Source organism: Perognathus longimembris, chromosome 2 (genome assembly GCF_023159225.1).
Source record: "Perognathus longimembris pacificus isolate PPM17 chromosome 2, ASM2315922v1, whole genome shotgun sequence".
Taxonomy (NCBI): domain Eukaryota; kingdom Metazoa; phylum Chordata; class Mammalia; order Rodentia; family Heteromyidae; genus Perognathus; species Perognathus longimembris.
This window is the reverse complement of record NC_063162.1, coordinates 37,333,652-37,352,029: the sequence shown is the minus strand read 5'-3', so window position 1 is coordinate 37,352,029 and position 18,378 is coordinate 37,333,652. Positions and strand designations below refer to the sequence as shown.

Sequence of the window (18,378 nt, the reverse complement as noted above, 5' to 3'; positions counted from 1 at the left end):
TCTGAGTAACTGGAATCCTCAGAGCCTAACAGAAACCCAAAATTGATTCAAGCTTTGTTACTTTTCACCTGATCTTAAGACCTAAAGAAGAAAAAGGAAAAATAGCATTTAAATAGAGACCCAAATGGTAGATAGGGAACCAGATACACATTTCCCTTGTGACTGAGCATTGCTATAATAATAAATTTTATACCTAGTCCAGTGAGTCCGAGGCCTGCTGAAGCTAAGATATCCAGGCTGGGACATGCCAGGCCGGCAGGGCACGATGCTGGGGATGGACTGGTTGCTATGGTAACCCCACTGCTTTCAAGTCCGAGGAGACATTTCCTTGCTTCATACATATTTAAGGCATTTCGCTCAACACTTTTCACAATCACAGACTATGAAAACACATAATGGAAGAAAAAAAAAAGGTGACATGCGAGCAGTCTACAATGAATGAGGGGTGAGGGAGGTGGGTGGAAAATGAAAATGCTAACAAGATTCCACTCAGAGGATATTAACGCTGCTTTGAAATCAGCTGCAAATTCTAACCAGTTATGTCCTTAAGTTCACAGCTATTAAATTATACAATATTAGTTACCATCTATTTCATGTGTCCTGTGCTCTAGGCACAGTGATGGAAGCTGTGTGAAGGTTCCAATTCTCTCTGAACCCTGATGGCGTAGAAATCTTCATTCCTATTCAGGAAGTTAAGGGATTTAGTTAAGGTCCCCACACAGCTGTAGAAGGGCAGCCAAGGGATGGGAACTCACTTGCTCCACAGCCTCTCAGGTATACATTCATGTTTCCCCCAATCTCCTCTTATCATTTCAAACCAAATCAAACCTGTCACCAAATACAGATACCATAATAGTAGTCACTTACACTTGAAATTTATGATTTATAGGTAACTAACAAGCTTTGAGGTTCTACTAGCCCTCACTGATGGCTGTGCTGATGACAAAGTCCGTGACATAGGTAAAAAATTCTAAACCATCTATTTTCCCTAGATGGACTCATGTAGAAAACTGGAAGCCAAAAGAGGGAAAGCTCCAAAGAATAGTAAAGAAAATGTGTGGCTAAGAAAGCAGTTAAAGGACTAGTCAGCATCAGGACATCTAGGCACAATGAAGTGATCTAGGATACTACAAGGTCTTAAAGTCTCCATCTATAATCTCTATTTTCAAAACATCTGCTCATTTCCTTCAGAACCCATGGAATTCCTCTTGCGCCTGTCCATCATTATATGCACAAGGCTTTGATTATCTATCCATCTTTATCTCTTTAGCCCTGGTTTCTTTTTCTTTCTTTCTTTTTTTTTTTGCCAGTCCTGGGCCTTGGACTCAGGGCCTGAGCACTGCCCCTGGCTTCTTTTTGCTCAAGGCTAGCACTCTGCCACTTGAGCCACAGCGCCACTTCTGGCCGTTTTCTATGTATGTGGTGCTGGGGAATTGAACCTAGGGCTTCATGTATATGAAGCAAGCACTCTTGCCACTAGGCCATATTCCCAGCCCAGCCCTGGTTTCTTGACTCTTGTTAACCCAGATTAGTAAAGCATGAAGCTTCATGATACATTATACTAATGTCCTGTTCTCAAACTTTAAACTCACTACTGTTAAATTTACTGGTTATCTTTTCCTCAAATATATTTTCTTGACTGAAATATGACTGGTTTTCTTCAACTGGACACAGTAAATATCACAATATACAAACAATTTATGTGTAACACCATATAACATGAAAACCCTTCCACATACAATAATGAACTTCACAGTTTATACATGTAGCTTATAGCTAGAAGTAGAATGTCTATAAGCAGGAAGTCAGTATTCTCTGTGACCAGATAGTCCCCACTGCTCTTCACAGTGGCCATGATAATGTTGACAATATTAATGTGAGAACATTCCTCTTTTCTTACATTGTCACTAGTACTTAATGTCAGCTATATCCCATTAAATATCTACTATATACATAATTACTGGAATTTTGCAAAATCTTAGAGAAGAGGCTCTAAGAAGGCTGAACATTTGAGTGAAAAAGAGTGGGCAACTATTTAAGTTGCTAGAACTAGAACAATGGCTGGCATATTCTAAGTTCTCTAACCATTTCCTGAATTGTGCTGGATATGAACACACACACACACACACACACACACACACACACACACATGCCACATAAGAAGCCTTATGAACTGTCTGGTAACTAAAACTTCAACCTAAGACAGAAGGTTTTCTTTCATATGTATTTGCACAAAAATAATGGTTAATAAAACATGGCATACCCCAATCAATAAATCCATAAAGAAAATTGTGACAGGTAATACAGAATCTTAAAAAAGTATATAGATATAATTAAATCTATAATGGAATGTATAGCAGAATATTTGTTTCAAGTACATGCAAATAAAGTTACATGCAAAATAAAATTAGAATATGATATATAATAAAAATAGAATATGATATGATATGTAATTCTTTGGGTCCAGACTCTGAACCAACCTTGCTTGGCTGTTTTGGCTTTGGTTTAATACTGATGAAGACATCAAGCTGTTCCATCAACTGAGCAATAAATTGTGGATCTACTTCAATTTCTTCCTTCATATCAAACATCAAGACAAGAGGAAGACAACCCTAGAAAGAGTCACAGTAGAATGGGTAAGAATTGAACATCCTAGCTCGATATTTGAACATACTTACAAATGCAGTAGTTTTTTGTTTTTGTTTTAGATTTTAAGAGCAAATCAAAGTATTAAAATGAAATTACACACTTGAACTTAGCAGGTATAGGAAGGCTTGGTATAGGAATAATGCTGAGGGAGAGATAATTATTTGGGTATAGTAAAATTGTGTTATCTCAAGTTTCTGGTTTGGGCCTTGAAATTTTTTTAACTCATCCTTCACCTTGGAAAATTCCAGTCTCTCAATTTGATTTTGTTAGTTGAAAGGAGATTTGGGTCACAGGAGGGGCACTAATCTTGTGCCTTTGTTTCAAGACTTGCACTGTTCTTATTTTCTTATGTCCCAAAGTAAAGCTAAATACCTATGGGTGTTTAAACAGCTTCACATTTTGATCCTCCCTTGCTCATCCCACCTGTATATCTGTATATAAGGCTGCTGCTCCTTCCGCAAGCCAGCCTCTCATTATCCTTTAAAATGACCCTGTAGTTCAGCATATGAATTCATCAGAGGCTCCTTCACCAACCCAAGTCCTATTTACCTTCTAATGCAACTCAAGCCACACCTCTTCTTGAAATTAACTGTTACTGTTGTCCCTTCTTTAACTACCTCTTTTTTGAGAACTGTACTTTAGACATTTTTTCAACTCTGATGCTTTCTCCTTGTTCTCTAATCTACAGAGCATAAAAACCATCAAGTGTGCTTTCTCTGATGCACAAAATACTCAGTGGAGCCTACTGGTGGCTGGATTTTATACAAATGTATCAGAAATTAATGTTCAATATACTAGGATGAAAATAAAATATTATGCACCATTTCACTTGTAGACAAAAGTGCCTTTTAAGGAAAAGTACTGTACATAGAAGTGATCAGGTTATAGGCAAAAATGTTTTAACTTATCTCACCTTTCTGTGCAATTACAACATGTCTCACAACAAGCCTATGTTTCTAGCAGTTGTAGTCAAGGTATGATTGTAAATATATAACTGTACAGACTACTTGAAAAAGTTCACTGGCCTCAACATGAAAAGAAAAAATATACCAAGTAAGTATAGCAATTATTGGATATGAATATGTTACCTGTATGGTAGGCATATTAAAAATAACATGATAAAGTAAACTTGGCCAAATAGAGAAAAACCCAATTTTCTTAATATCATATCTACCTACCTACCTGCCTACCTAAAATCCTTAATGATGAAGACAAATTTTCATTGTCAAGGAAACAGAATTTTCTGAAATTTTTCTTGAAAATGAATTCTGAAGTTAATATCAAAGGTCACATTGATATTTTGACTGATTTACTGTCAAGATCAAGATACTACAGTGGTAGTGCTGTTTTTCTTTTTGGGGGGCCAGGGATCTATAGGCTCTCATCATGTAGGCCAGACTAGTCAAATTCTATCTGCTGGAGTTACAGGAATGTGTCATCACACTCAACTACAGTGGCAGTGTTTATACTTGCAAGCCCAGTATTAGGTATATTTTGTTATTATGTACCAAGCTATACACTGGGGTTTTAAAGTAATATAGTAAGGAAAGAAATATCATGTATTAGAAGCAGTGATGAATTGTAATGATGTTTTTTGTCAATGAGTAACACTTAAATTCATGGCTTAAGTATTATTTTTAAGTTGAATTACAAACTTATTAAACTTATTGCTACCAAAAGTTATGTCTCTTAAGATGGAATTCACTTTCTTTGTGATTAGCACATATTAATTAATAGTAATAATGTGCATCACTGTGACATTTTCAGATGCATGTCTAAAATATATTGATCATATCCATCTGAGGATGGAATTGAAACAGTATTTTTGTTTTTCTGTCTGAAGAGAAGCCCTTTTAGTCCAGTACAAACTGCATACTAGTGCCAGAGGTAAGACAAAAAATACAATGCTGCAAAAGACATCATTTATTTCATTATAACCTCTTATTTAGTCTAACTGCAAGAAAATTAGTCACCTATGCAATAAAATTCAGTGAACAATGAACCTTACTCTCTTTATTTCCATGAATTAAGTAACTTTCCTATTTAACCAACTTTCCATAAATATTACACTAGTACAGGGCAATAGCCTTTTAAAAGTTAAATTAAAAAGTACAACAGTAATCTTACCATGAGATATTGCCTCGCAAGACAGACAGACTCAATGGTACCCTGGAGGTAGACGGTAGATTTCTTTTGTGGGTTACTGGGATCAGGAAAGTGGATCTGAGCACCCGTTCTCTGCATGATATGTTTGATGTTGCTCCCATTTCGACCCATCATAAAGAGATGATGCTGGGCTGCAATGTCTAGTTGCGTGCTCACAGGAATAGCTGATGCTAAGCTCCCAGCAAGATGTTCCAACAGCATGGCAGTTCCTTCCTAGCAGAAAAGAGTAGAAGGGATATAATACTATAAAATGGAACTGCCCATATACAAGGAAAGTTTCTACTACAATTCTCAGAGCTAGGGAAAAGATGCAATACATTCCATTCACCTAATTGCCAACACGAAGGAAAATTATGAAAAACAAATTAATATACTTAAAAATAAACCTTCAGGGGCTGGGGATATGGCCTAGTGGCAAGAGTGCCTGCCTCATATACATGAGGCCCTGGGTTCGATTCCCCAGCACCACATATACAGAAAATGGCCAGAAGTGGCGCTGTGGCTCAAGTGGCAGAGTGCTAGCCTTGAGCAAAAAAGAAGCCAGGGACAGTGCTCAGGCCCTGAGTCCAAGCCCCAGGACTGGCAAAAATAAATAAATAAATAAATAAACCTTCAGTGATTTCGCAAATATCAACCTGGGGAATTATCTATATCATTTACCTTCACAGCACTAGTGTTATTCTGAGACCCTCGTACTATGACAGTAGCACCATACATTCGGGAACGCTGTTTAAATGATACTGAAATGTTGTACGTTTGTGATATGTGCTGAATGGCAGGGGAATTAGGGTCAGGAACTGGTTGAAGAATTCCAGCAATTGGCAACTCAAACATCAGCACCAACGGAAGCAGCTCCTAAAACAAAATTATGAGAATCCAAAGCATTACTTCAAGCATTATACATGTAGAGATGTGTACAGTTCATTTGTTCTTTTCTGAAGATTGATTTTAAAACTTTTCTAGGGGGAAACCCAATCTTCAGTAAACTCATATCTCAATAAGCTCATATGACCCGGGGGCATTTGTTGATAAGCTTCTATTTGATCACATAAAACTCAGCAAAAGCTGGGCAACCGTGGTTGATGCCTGTAACACTAGCTATTCAGGTAGATGAGATCTAAGGATCATGATTCAAAGACAGCCCCAGTGGGAAAGCTGCGAGACTCTCATATCCAATTAACTACCCAAAAAACCCGAGAGTAGAGCTGTGGTGCAAATAGTAGAGCACTGGCCTTGAGCAAAAAAGCTCAAGGACAGAGGCAAGGGTCTCTGTTCAAGCCCCAGGACCAACATGACAAAAAAAAGCAAAAAAACTGAGTAATGAGATGAAATCCATAATGTTTCTAAGAATGACTTCAATAGAAAAACATTTATAAATAACACAGAATCTCATTTTTAAATGTTTTAAGAAATGTTTTAAAATGGACATAAAAACAACTTTGGCCACCATGCACAAAATAATAAATTATGGTATTTTAATGCCTTTTAACTCTGCTGACACTGGTTTGCAATATTCAAATAATATATATAGTTACCCGAATTCGAACTCGAGCAGATTCAACACCTGCTGGTTGTCCTGCTATAGATACCTGTGAAAGAAAGAAAATATATTAGATTTATTTTAATCAATTTATTTTAAGATAGATTTAATTTTAAACATTTTGTTTTTTTGGCCAGTCCTGGGGCTTGGGACTCAGGGCCTGAGCACTGCCCCTGGCTTCTTTTTGCTCAAGGCGAGCACTCTACCTCATGTGCCACAGCGCCACTTCTGGCTTTTTCTGTTTATGTGGTGCTGAAGAATCGAACCCAGGGCTTCGTGCATGCTAGGCAAGTACTCTACCACTAAGCCACATTCTCAGCCCCTAAATTTATTTTAATCAATCTCATGCCTGTTTTTCTAGTCATCTTCTATATCATTGCTCCTAAAAGGATAATCCAAAGAAAAAGACATCTTCATTATTTGGGAGCACCTTAAAGATGAAGTATCTCAGATCCGAATAACCCAGACTTGATTAAGCCCCAGATCTGATTAACTGGACTTGCCTTTTAATGAGATCCTCAGGTGTTTTATGCCAACAGAGCCATATGACTATGACTCCTAAGATTTTCCAAAGCCCCTTAGTCCCCACAAGATGACCTTTCCCAGTCAAGAGGGCTGTGGATACCTACCACCTGCCCAGCTTTTTCCAGTACTGTGCAATAATGTCTTACAGTACTCAAATATTTTTGGCAATTCTCCTTATTCTTGGCATTTTTTCTCCTTTTTGTTAAACTCTTTTCAGGTTAGGTATGCATCAATATGCAATGTTAATCTCAAAATCTCAAAATTCTTTTATAAATTGATATATAATCATTATTCCAAAACCCATCTCTTTCATCTTTCTTCTGAGATATCTTGAGCCTTCTCATAATTCATCAGTCTCAACATTAGTTTCTGATGAGGGTAGGGCGTAGCAATTCCAGAGTGCAGCTCTTAGGACTGAGGGGCCATGCCATAGAAACCATTAGATACTTGAGCGAGGCTTTTGCCTTTTATTGTGGTTTCCTAGCTAGTCCCTATTGCACATCTCAACTTTACTACTAATATCGGCAGTGAAAAGCCTATCACATTTGTCTTAATGGTCAATGGTTTCTACCTATTCTTCAAGTATTGAAAATATTTGCATGTGGACATACAAGTTCTAAGAGATAAACCAGAAAAAGTGACATAAACAAGAGACATCAGTCCGTCAGTGTGAGGAGGCAGGGCACTCGATATGACCTAGCAATGGCCGGACCACTATCTAGGACCTGGCACACAGCATCAGGTCCTTTCCTGACACACTCTCAGCCTTTGCTGCAGGGCCTTATTTTGTGATAATCACATCCTCACTTCTTTTCTAACAATCATTTGTGGATAAATATGGTGAGGTCCTAAATGCAACTCATCCTCAAAAAAAAGCCCACAACACCATCTGTCTATGCAGAGGCTATGGTATGTAATTACTGCTTTGCTTTCTTCCCTCAAAGATATGCATACTGAAAATGAACACTGTGATTCCATCCCCAAAAGATGTCATGGAAAGATGAAGCACCTGGTTACTTTTCTCTGCCTGGTTGTTCCGGTTGGAATCTGGGAAGTGGATGTGACATCCAGTTTCTTCCATCACTTTCTTGATGTTGTTCCCACCTTTGCCTATGACGTGTGAGTGCTCTGTATGGGACACATCCATCTTCAACGTGACCCGGTTGCTCTATGTGGAAATAATGTTATTTCTTGATACATGAAAGAAATGAAAGAACAACTCCCCAAACACCCCACCCTCAATGTTTCAGACTATTAACAAAAAGGGACTGAGTGGGAATTCTTACGTATATCCTTAATAATCTTAGTGTTACATGTCCAGTTTCTGCTGATGTCTCCTTGGTTATTAAAAAATATTTTCAAGACACATTTGTCAGAAAAAGGTGAATATATTATTTGCCACAATAACTTCTCAAAAAGTGGAGTCAGATACACTAACAAATTACTCTTTTTTTTCTTTAAAGACATTATTCATGGAACATTTAATCTAAATAACTAAGAACAGATGAAAACAATTCTAAGACCAGGGCTAGGCATGTTAGAGGCCTCTGGAACTATAACAATGGAAAACTAGGAGAAAAACAAAGACTAAAATGGAATAGGGAAGCATTTACAAGCATTTCCAAGTCTGGTATGTACAGAAAGGTCTATGCTACTCCATGTGGAACGTTAGCAAATAAATTTGTTTCTGCTGGGAGAAAGAATAATGAGGAAGAATCATAAATCACAGCCCCCTACCAGTGCAATGTCTTTATTAAATGAAAGCAAAATGTAAAAAACCAAAGACTTGAACAAAAATACCATAGTCACATTGAAATCTGTATACTAAATTGAGGGGAATTTGGTTTACAACTATAGAAAACAATCTTTTCCCATTTTATACATAATTACAGCAAAACTACAGGGCTTACCAAGTAAAATTCAAAATGTTATAAAGGAAAAATACTATACATCACTAGCGTGAACCCTTCTGAAATCTTAAATTTTCAACTTAACTCTCTTAAGTATTTTGATTTTTAAACAGAGTTCTTTGATTTTAATCTTTCAAATTTGGGAAAATGTCCCTATTTTGGGAGAAAATTCTAACATATTTAATAACTGTATGGTGAATAATCCTTAAAATAAAAAAGGACAACAAAACAGAAGGGACAAAAGAAAGGAGAAAATCAGTGATCATTCCCATGAAATGGTAAAGGGCAAAACCAATCAAGCAGTCAATCACTCAATTTGGTTAAGAAACAGTCAGCCTGGATTTGATCCAAACTCTCAATTACCAGCTCAGAGATCTTGAACAAATTATTTAATCTCTCTGGGCTAGATTAGTAGTAAGGATTAAGAAAAATAGTACCTGTAAAATTTGTCAAGTACTTAGCAAAGTACTTGGCATATAATAAATGTTTTAGATCTGATTAAAGAAATTAAACTCTAATAAGTGAGAACAAATTTTCAGGTATTTAACCATCCTAGTTATCCCTACATACACTTAGAGTTGAGAGTGAGCTGGAGAATACAACCTTGCAAGAGCAAGCAGGGACTTTGTACAGTTACACACAGGACACAGAGAGAAGATCAATGTGGTTTTCTGCTGGAAAATCTTTATTACTCTCTACAATCAGGGCAATATCTATTTCTGAACATAGTGTGTGTGTGTGTGTGTGTGTGTGTACTACAATCTATAGCTTTACATACATATACCCATATACATACATGTGTTCACGTCTGTGTGGACACACATATGTACGTCTGTTCATACCTCACATGAGAGAATCTATTCAAATATGAAACAGAGCTTTACACCACTGTAGAATCACATGTGCATATTTTAAGATACAACATTACTTCTTCCGGTTTTTCATTTCTCTAAAAGGTTCATTCATAATGGCATGAAGTAGCCTTTACAGAGAAAAGGTCCTAATATCAGAGTATGCTTAACATTTGCTTACTTTTGTGTCTAGGACAGACATGATCATCTCCTTGGCTTCTTTAACATCTTCTTTCTTTCCAGAAACCTTAATATGGGGATCTATAAGAAATCAGAAATGAAGCCTCAGGTGAAACTCTTGTAATTCCCCCCAAAGTCTGTTTTAAAATTGATACCAGGAGCTGGTGACTTAGGCCTGAAAGCCTACCTACTCAGGAGGCTGAGACCTACAGGATCACAGAAACCAGCTTGGGCAGAAAAGTCTTTTAAAGACTCCAATTAAGCAGGAAAAGAAAGGAGCTCAACTGGTAAAGTGACAGCCAAGTGAGCACAAGGCTCTTAGTTCAACTCCCAACACCAACCAAAAAACTGTGCTATGTGTAACTGTTATGATTTAAGAAAATAGATTGTATAATATGAGTTCAATATTGTTTCATTGTTAGGTCTGTTATTGTAGTAAAACAAGCGTATATAAAAAAAAAACCACTCAAAATTGTGCATTTATCTGTAGCTTTTTTCCCCATGTTAAGAGTGGCTAAGCCATTTAATTTGCAAAGCAAGTATATAATGGAAAAACATGGGTATAATTATTTAGATAATTATAAATGTATATTATTAACTAAGGTTTTGCTACATTCCAGGTTCTGTTCTAAGGTTTAAACACATTAACCTATTTGACCTATATCACAGCTTCTTGAGGGTTTTATTTTAAACAAAGGAAATTGATCATAAGGCAGTTTAGTAACATCCCAGAAAACTGCTCTGAGAGTTGGTTATTATAATGCAATGTCTTGCAACTTTGATCCATATTTGTGAACTGTGATAATTTAGAAGACATCATTACAGATTAGGATTACTGGAGAAAAAACTTTAAATTTCCCTCAGGAATATTTAATATTGTATGCAGAATTCATATCCACACTACCAAATGCCTTTTTTGTTGTTTGTTATTGAATCTTACATAGAAGAACATCTACTCACTCAAAAGATTGCTTTCTGATTTATACATGCACTAGGCATGGCACTCGGTGGCTAGGGAGTCTGTCATGAAAGAAAAAACAGTCTTCTGGCCAAATAGCTGCAGTCTTGTTCAGAGAGATAAGAAATAAATCAAATTATTTCATATATTAAAATATAATGATTGGCTGGGCTCCAGGCCTGTAATCCTAGCTACTCAGAAGGCTGAGATCTGAGGATTGGATCATGGTTCAAAGCCAGCCCAACAGGAACGTCCCCATGAGATTCTTATATCCAATTAATCACTCAAAAACCAGAGATGGCACTTTGGCTCAAGTGGTAGAGCACTTGCCTTGAGCACAGAGGCTCAGGGACAGCACCCAGGTCCTGAGTTCAAGCTCCAGAACTGACCAAAAACTAAAATAAATAAATAGTTATGAAGAAAAAAAAAAAAGCAAGTCAGAGAGATCAGGACTACCTCTGGGGAGGGGAAGTGGAGGAGTAAAGGCAGAAGGTGGATAAATCACAGCTGTTTGTGGCAGCTAGAACCTTCAAGGGTAACTGACAGCAGAGCAAAGTACCAGAGGGTCATGCCTCTCCAGTTTTCCTTAGCAGGATTCTCAGTGATCTAGCAGTCTGAGGATTAATTTAGTTTATAAAACAGAGGAAAGTTCTCAACCTATTGGCATTAATGAATAATGAAGAGAATTTATTATGGTTTGACACATCATTGAGAATCCCAGACTCTTGAAACCTGTAACACAGTGACTGCTCAGCTAAGCCCTTTATATTCTGTATAGAAGTGACAGAATCAATTGAGCACTGGTGGCTCAAGCCTATAATCCTAGCTACTCAGGAGCCCGAGATCTGAGGATCAAGGTTCAAAGCCAGCTGGGGCAGAAAATCTATAAGACTTCATCTCCAATTGATCACCGAAAACTAGAAATGGATCTGTGGCTCAAGTAGTAGAATGCTAGCCTTGAGCAAAAATAGCTCAGGGACAGTGCCCAGGTTTTGAGTTCAAGCCTCCCTCCCCCCCCCCACAAAAGTGACAGAATCAGTGGGTGTTAACTGAGTAACCTGCAGGATTAACACATAGTTCCATCTGAGCCCTTTACCTTTTCAAAAGCATCCATTCTCTATGACAAGGAGCCAGAACTCCCACCATCATGGAGCTTTTCTCCAAGCCACACAAATTTCCCCAGGCACTGTGATTGCTCCATTGCCACCTCACAGTCCAGGAAAACACCAGGGCCACACTGAACTTGTCATATTCTTAGGGTATGAATGGGCGAGAAAGCTGGGGAGGGGTAGAGGAAAGGGGTGAAGAAGAGGAATATCAAGTTTCCTTCAAGATACCCGCTCACAGTGCTGGGATGTTAAAATCACAGCTTCTAAGTTCAAGAATGTTCTAGCCTTTGGGGGAGACATCCCAGCAGCTGTGCTTCATTTGAGTCAGTGCCATCAGCTCCATCCTTTGCCCTTCCCTGTATTTCTCTACACACTGCTCTTGGCTCCAGGCATTTCTCTTCATCCTGTTTTTAAATCCCTCCTCTGACACTTGCCCTGTCACAGGAACATAATGAAGATCAAAGGCCTAAAGACTGCTCAAAATTTTCAAAATGTTCAATACCAGGTGCTGTGTGTCCAGGGCACAGGGGAAGTCCACACACTTCTCCCTTTCATTCTGTGATTTGCCAGCTAACATTACTGCACGTTTGTATTTCTTAGGATGATCTTTACAACCCCTTCTGGGGTATTTACATAAAGAGCTATCTATATTCAAAATCACAGTTTCAACTGCCTTCACCTTTGGTTTGTGTTTCTCTGGCTGATAATTCACTCTGAACACATTCACTCCGATCAGGATGATGAGAAGAACCCAGCGTTCCTCAAAACACACCTGAAGATCAGGTTCATTGCAGCATTTGCTACATCACAAGTTCCTGGACAGCTGCAATAAATCAGCATTCCATTGCCCCACCCCTCTCAAAATTAGTTATGTATTTGGTGGTCTAGCAGTTTGAATTCAGGGCCTTGAGTTTTCTAGGCAAGTACCCTACCACTTGAGCCATGCCTTTAGCCCTTATTTCTTTTAGTTATTTTTTCAGATAGGGTCTCAAATTTTTGCCCAGGGCCTGCCTTACACCATTATCCTCCTACCTATAATTCAAACAGCTGGGATTATGGCCATAATCATGACTTCCAGCTTATCTATTGAGATGGTGTTTCATGATGTTTTTGTCTGGGCTGGCATCAAACCACAATCCTCCAGATATTTGCTGCTTGATTTTTAAATAAAGGCATTTTTAAAAAAGGTATTAAGCCACATGAAATTTTAATTGTAATCTCTACATACTGAATACATACAACAAAGTTTCTACTGGATATAAAAGGATTTTTCTTGTACACAAATAAAATGTGTATTCTGAATACAATACAATAACCTACTGTACTTTACAGGCTGGACAACCACATTAAAATTCCTATACATCTAGAAAGACACACATGCACACACACACACAGAGGGAGAGAGAGAGAGAGAGAGAATGCCTCTGTTCTAATAAGGAAGAATTTGATTATCTACCTCTCTACCATCTCTGCATTAACAAACCACAACAATAAGAAAAACAGAAAGCCAAAACCTCAACAGAACGTGCTCATCTCAAAGTGAAAGAGCACCATCTAGTGACCACAACATAAATTATCAGTAATCACAGAGACATGCAGTCAGTCACCAACACAACACAACACAACACAACACTATCTCTAGCAACTGAATCTGGGTTGCTTTGGGAGAGATTCTTCAAATCATCAAGTTAATCAAAGACAAAGAATAGCAAACATGACACAAATCTGATTTAGACTGTTATGAGGGTTGTTGCCACCCTGTTTCTCCTTCCTTCTTTTACCCTCACTTTGAAGACATACTTAGGATGTGTGCTTTTGTTCCAAAAACAAAATGTGAATGTGACTGTACTCAGCTTACAGTTCAAGCTTCTCTAAAACCTCAAGGAACTCATGTTTCATTCAGGCACATTCTAATAATATTTCACGAAAAAGTAAAGTACCAGCCACACTAACCAAGAGAAAAATGAACAAAAGGTCTGGCAGGAAGTGTTACATGATGGTTAGAGTCATGGGAAATAAGAGTATGTTTCCACAGCTAAGTGCTTTGAAAGAGAACTCCAATTTAGGCACGGAAGTTTGGAGATGCTCACTGTGAAAAATAATCTTCATTACTTTATAACCAATTTGGATACAGGGATCAGGCCTGGCTTTTGTAACTGCCCAGGGAGCTTGGACACACAGCCCAGACCGTCCGTCACTGGCCACGCCCACATGGAGGGCGTGGCTCCAGGAACTGAGGAGACATAGGAAGAGGCTATGCCATGTCCAGGTGACCATCTGCCCTGAACATCCCAAAATAACTCTGGCTTCCAACACTCATCTTAGTACCTATACAAAGACTAGAGAACTGTCAAATAATATTCATGAAGATGTTTAGGTTATAGATTCTTGTCCCACCCAGCAGCTCTCACCAATCTGGTGTCAACCTAGGAGAGAAAGAAACTCACATTGCAACTTGCCCTTCACAAAGTCCAAGGAACGACATAAATGTGCACATACAGTGGACATTTCACATGTGTAGACTGCAAAGGAGAAGAGAAAATGTGCCTTTTTAGAAAAACTAAACATTTTACAAAAAGGTTCTTATGACTTGCATCTAGAATTTCATAAGGGTTTGATAAGGGAACAAGTCTTTTCATAAGAATATCTGCTTGGAAACTGTACTTTCAATAAAAAAACAGATTTTTAAAAGAGTTGTGAAACTCAAGTGAGGCTTAGCTATTATTTAAAAAGAATTATCTCATGGTACTCTTTTTTAAGTATTGTTGTTGCAATAGCCAGGGTGCCAAAATCAGTAACAGTTATGTCAGGTTAAACACCCATTTATTTTTTTCTTTTCTTATTTATTGTCAAAGTGATGTACAGAGAGGTTACAGTTTCATATGTTATGCCTTGGGTACATTTGGAAGGAGAACATCAAAGTGGAGAGACAAAGGATAAAAGACAAAACAATGCAACAGCAATACTTACAAAACTATGTGCTGTAAACCAACTGTACAACTCATGGGGGTGGGGGAGAGAAATGTGGAGGGGGGGAAATGTGGAGGGGGAAGGTGGGAGAAAAATGAGGGAGAAGGTAACAAGTTGGATAAGAAATGTACTCACTATCTTACATATGAAACCGTAACCACCCTGTACATCTCTCTGACAATAAATAAATAAATTTAATTAAAAAAAGAAAAAAAGTATTGCTGTTGCACTGGTTCACCTTTTATTATTTGTCTCTCCACTTTGATGTTCCCCTTGCCTTCCCTAGTTCTGATAAACATATATACAATACCCAGGGTACCAAAAAGGGTGTGGGTGTAAGCACCAGTGGGTCTGAACAAAGGACCAGCCACAAACCAGATGACAGGAGGGCTGCAGAGATGGCAGCTGCCCTTTGCTTGTCTTGCACACTCAGAGAATGTGATTATATATGGATAAGGATGCACACAGTGTGTATCCCACTGACAGTTACTGAGAAATGTGCTTTTAGGCCCACAATGGAGAAGGGAGGGTTGAGGAAGGGGAGTAGGTGATGGTGTTGATGGTGGTGGTCCTTTACCAAGAGGTAGAGAAAACTTGAGCTAACTCTACCTGATTGGAAGTGATTTTAAAGAAACAGAACAATAAGACGACAATGCATCGCTTTGTAGCCTAGAATACAGATTCCAGAATCTTTCAAGGAATATTCCTCCATACAAGAAATCTGGTATATTGAATTTGAAAAAAAATGGCAGAGAATATAGTCCTAAAGGGCAGGTGGGAACACCTAAGCCACAAGTATCTAAGGCAATGTTGGTGAGCAGCCAACATTGTGTGAGATGTTAGGGCTGGGATAAAGAACACATCCACCTGCACTGGGCCTTCTCTTGATCAAATACAGTACTTTGAGATAAGGCATAAAGTCATTTTGTTTACCCTGCTTTTAACAGAAAAAAGAAAGAAATCTCTTACTATTTAACTATGAGAGAAGGAGAGCAGACAGTGAACAGTGCAAAAAGGAATGTACTTTAAATTAAAAATCCTAGTTTTTATGAGACTCATGTTCCCACTGGTATCTACAGTGTGTCTAAACATCATGAGGCCCATGTCAACTTCTTGTTAAAATTCCATTTGGCAGGAACTTAATGCTCAACAGAGGAAACGTATTCTTGACACGATTGTGACGCTGAGTAAATCAAAAGACAGAAAATACAGTAGCTAATTTCCTGGAGACACTCTTCCACCCCGGTGTGGCTGTGATTGGCAGCCAGACCCTCATCACAGTCCTGGCTAAGTAAAAGGAAGAGTTGGAGGTGCCTCCATTCTAAGATGGAACCTAATGGCATAGAAAAAAGAAACCAATGATAGCTGGTAAACAAATGAGGCCTCTGCTAGTCAAACTCCAGATTTTCCAACAAAATCTGTAATAACAACTTGAAATATAGTGGTGAGGAAACACAAGAGACATTTCAGGAGAAAATTGGGCATAAGAAAGGAGAGATGAAGTAAACTACATACATCCCTCTGTTAAGATTCCCACATGACTTATCAAAGCTGTTTAACTAGAAACTGAGTTTAGAGAGTCAGCAAGAACCTAGAACTAATCTCGGAAAAGAACAAGGAACTGCAAACAAGTGGTGAAGCAGGGCAAGGCACACCAGATGAATAATCAAGAGCAGCTGTATTCGAGGCGCGAGTGTAAGAGCTGAAAATGGAATAACTACCTTATCTTATAAGTCACTTTCTTTTACCCACTATAAACTAAACTTCAAGTGTAACTTCAGAATTGCTGCTTAGGTAACAGAAGGACATTCAAAAGTCCAAAGCAAGGAGAAATCTAGCTTTGATTAAAAAAAAAAAGTTAAAAACCTAAACCTGAACACAATTTGTTTCCTGCAGCCTTTTGGCATCAGACCTTTATATTCCAAAGATAAGGAAGAGGATTCTGGGAAAGAAGGAGGCGAGGAAAGCCAGTGCCAGTTGGCAATCTGGAATCTTCGGAATAGTTTGTACAAACAGTTCTCCAGGAAGCCCTGGGTGCTGTGTGGGGGTGGGGAGACAGGAGGGCGGCATTCACTATGCAGGGTTATTGTGATGGGGGAGGGGGCAGGAGGGTGGCGTTCACTACACATGCAGCTTGGGCCATCTCTGTGCTGTGACAAAGCCCAAGCAATGCCATATGGTAAAAAGCAACAAGGACAGGACCCAGGGTGAGGAGTGGGTATGGAGAGAGCTAGACTGAACAATGGCCCTCTCAAATGGTAATGTGTTACTCAATAACTCTTTCAGTAAAGGAAGGGACACTGGCATGGGGAGGGAGGCACATGTCAGGATAAAGCAGCCCCCAAGCAAATTGTACTGAGGTGACAGCAAGTTATGCAAGAATGTCCCGGAGCCAGGAGTGAGTCATTGCCATGATCTCTCCAAGGAATACTGTAGACAGAACACATGGAAGGTCCCAGAGCTCTGGCCTGGGGGTCTCGACCCAGAGGGCTGTTATCTGTGGTCCGGCCTGGTTGTTCCTTTTTACAACAGCTGGGACTATTCATGAAAAGCCTTAACACACAACTTTTGGCTGCCATTACAGGATGAGGGAACCACCGTGCGTTTAGGGCTGATGTGTGTGAGAGTAGGAAGGCCACATCAGACCACATGAATGAGCTCTTCGTGTCTGCTCTACTGAGAGAAGAAATATAAAAATGAAAAATGTCTGGGTTGTGATGATATTCAGGCACAATTAAGAAAGAATGTAGGAAACAGCTAAACTTAGGAATGAGATCTAAATATAACAGCTTCAGGTGGAGAGAAGCCAGTAACTGGTTGGGCTGAGTCTATGTTAAATTCTGTTTCCTGGCTTGCTCATGATGATCTGAGAGAGTTGAGGATTTTAACAAAATACTGAAAGTATTTGTAGGACACCAGTGGCTCATACCTATAATTCTAGACACTCAGGAGGCTAAGATCTGAGGATCACAGTTCAAGGCCAGCTGGGGCAGGAAAGTCCATTAGTCTTTTATTGCCAATTAACCACCCAAATGTTGGAAGTAGAGTTGTGGTTAAAGTTGCAGATTATCAGTCTTGAGTAACCATGCTAGTGCCCAGGCCACAGTTGAAGCCCTAGTACTGTCCCCCTCCCCATTAATAGTGCCTATTATCCAGTTAAGGAGATATAACAAAATATATTTAGAAAATGCCTATCTGCTGACTTTCTCTTCTTGCCCTACCTAGTCTAGTAGAATAGGTATTCACAATTTGGTTTTGCCTGAATAAATGGTCTGCCTACAATACTCACATACAGTATCTGTTTCACTGATAGCTTTGGGAATTGATGAAGAACAAAGGTTTTAATCTCTCATCCTCAGGATGTAATCAGCTCAAATGATGGATATCTTTTAAAATAATGTCTTTTAAATAGGGGCTGAGTGTGATTAGCTCACATCTGTAATCCCCAGGAGGTAGAGACCAGAAGATCAGAGTTCGAGGTCAGACAGTACAAAAAGGTAGCAAGACCCTATCTCAACAA

General features: G+C 38.8%; 1 protein-coding gene across 4 annotated transcripts in view; it reads right to left on the bottom strand.

The window, feature by feature from the left end:
* Bicc1 (BicC family RNA binding protein 1) overlaps positions 1-18,378 on the bottom strand; it is a 241,021-nt gene that overhangs the window by 31,855 nt on the left and 190,788 nt on the right. For all 4 annotated transcript variants that reach the window (XM_048338806.1, XM_048338807.1, XM_048338805.1 and 1 more), the window contains exons 4-10: positions 9,823-9,902; positions 7,890-8,048; positions 6,351-6,404; positions 5,476-5,670; positions 4,777-5,028; positions 2,481-2,612; positions 194-380 (exon numbers count right to left, since the gene is read on the bottom strand). In XM_048338806.1, coding sequence (XP_048194763.1) covers positions 194-380; positions 2,481-2,612; positions 4,777-5,028; positions 5,476-5,670; positions 6,351-6,404; positions 7,890-8,048; positions 9,823-9,902 — 1,059 coding nt within the window. The remainder of the gene's footprint in view (positions 1-193; positions 381-2,480; positions 2,613-4,776; positions 5,029-5,475; positions 5,671-6,350; positions 6,405-7,889; positions 8,049-9,822; positions 9,903-18,378) is intronic.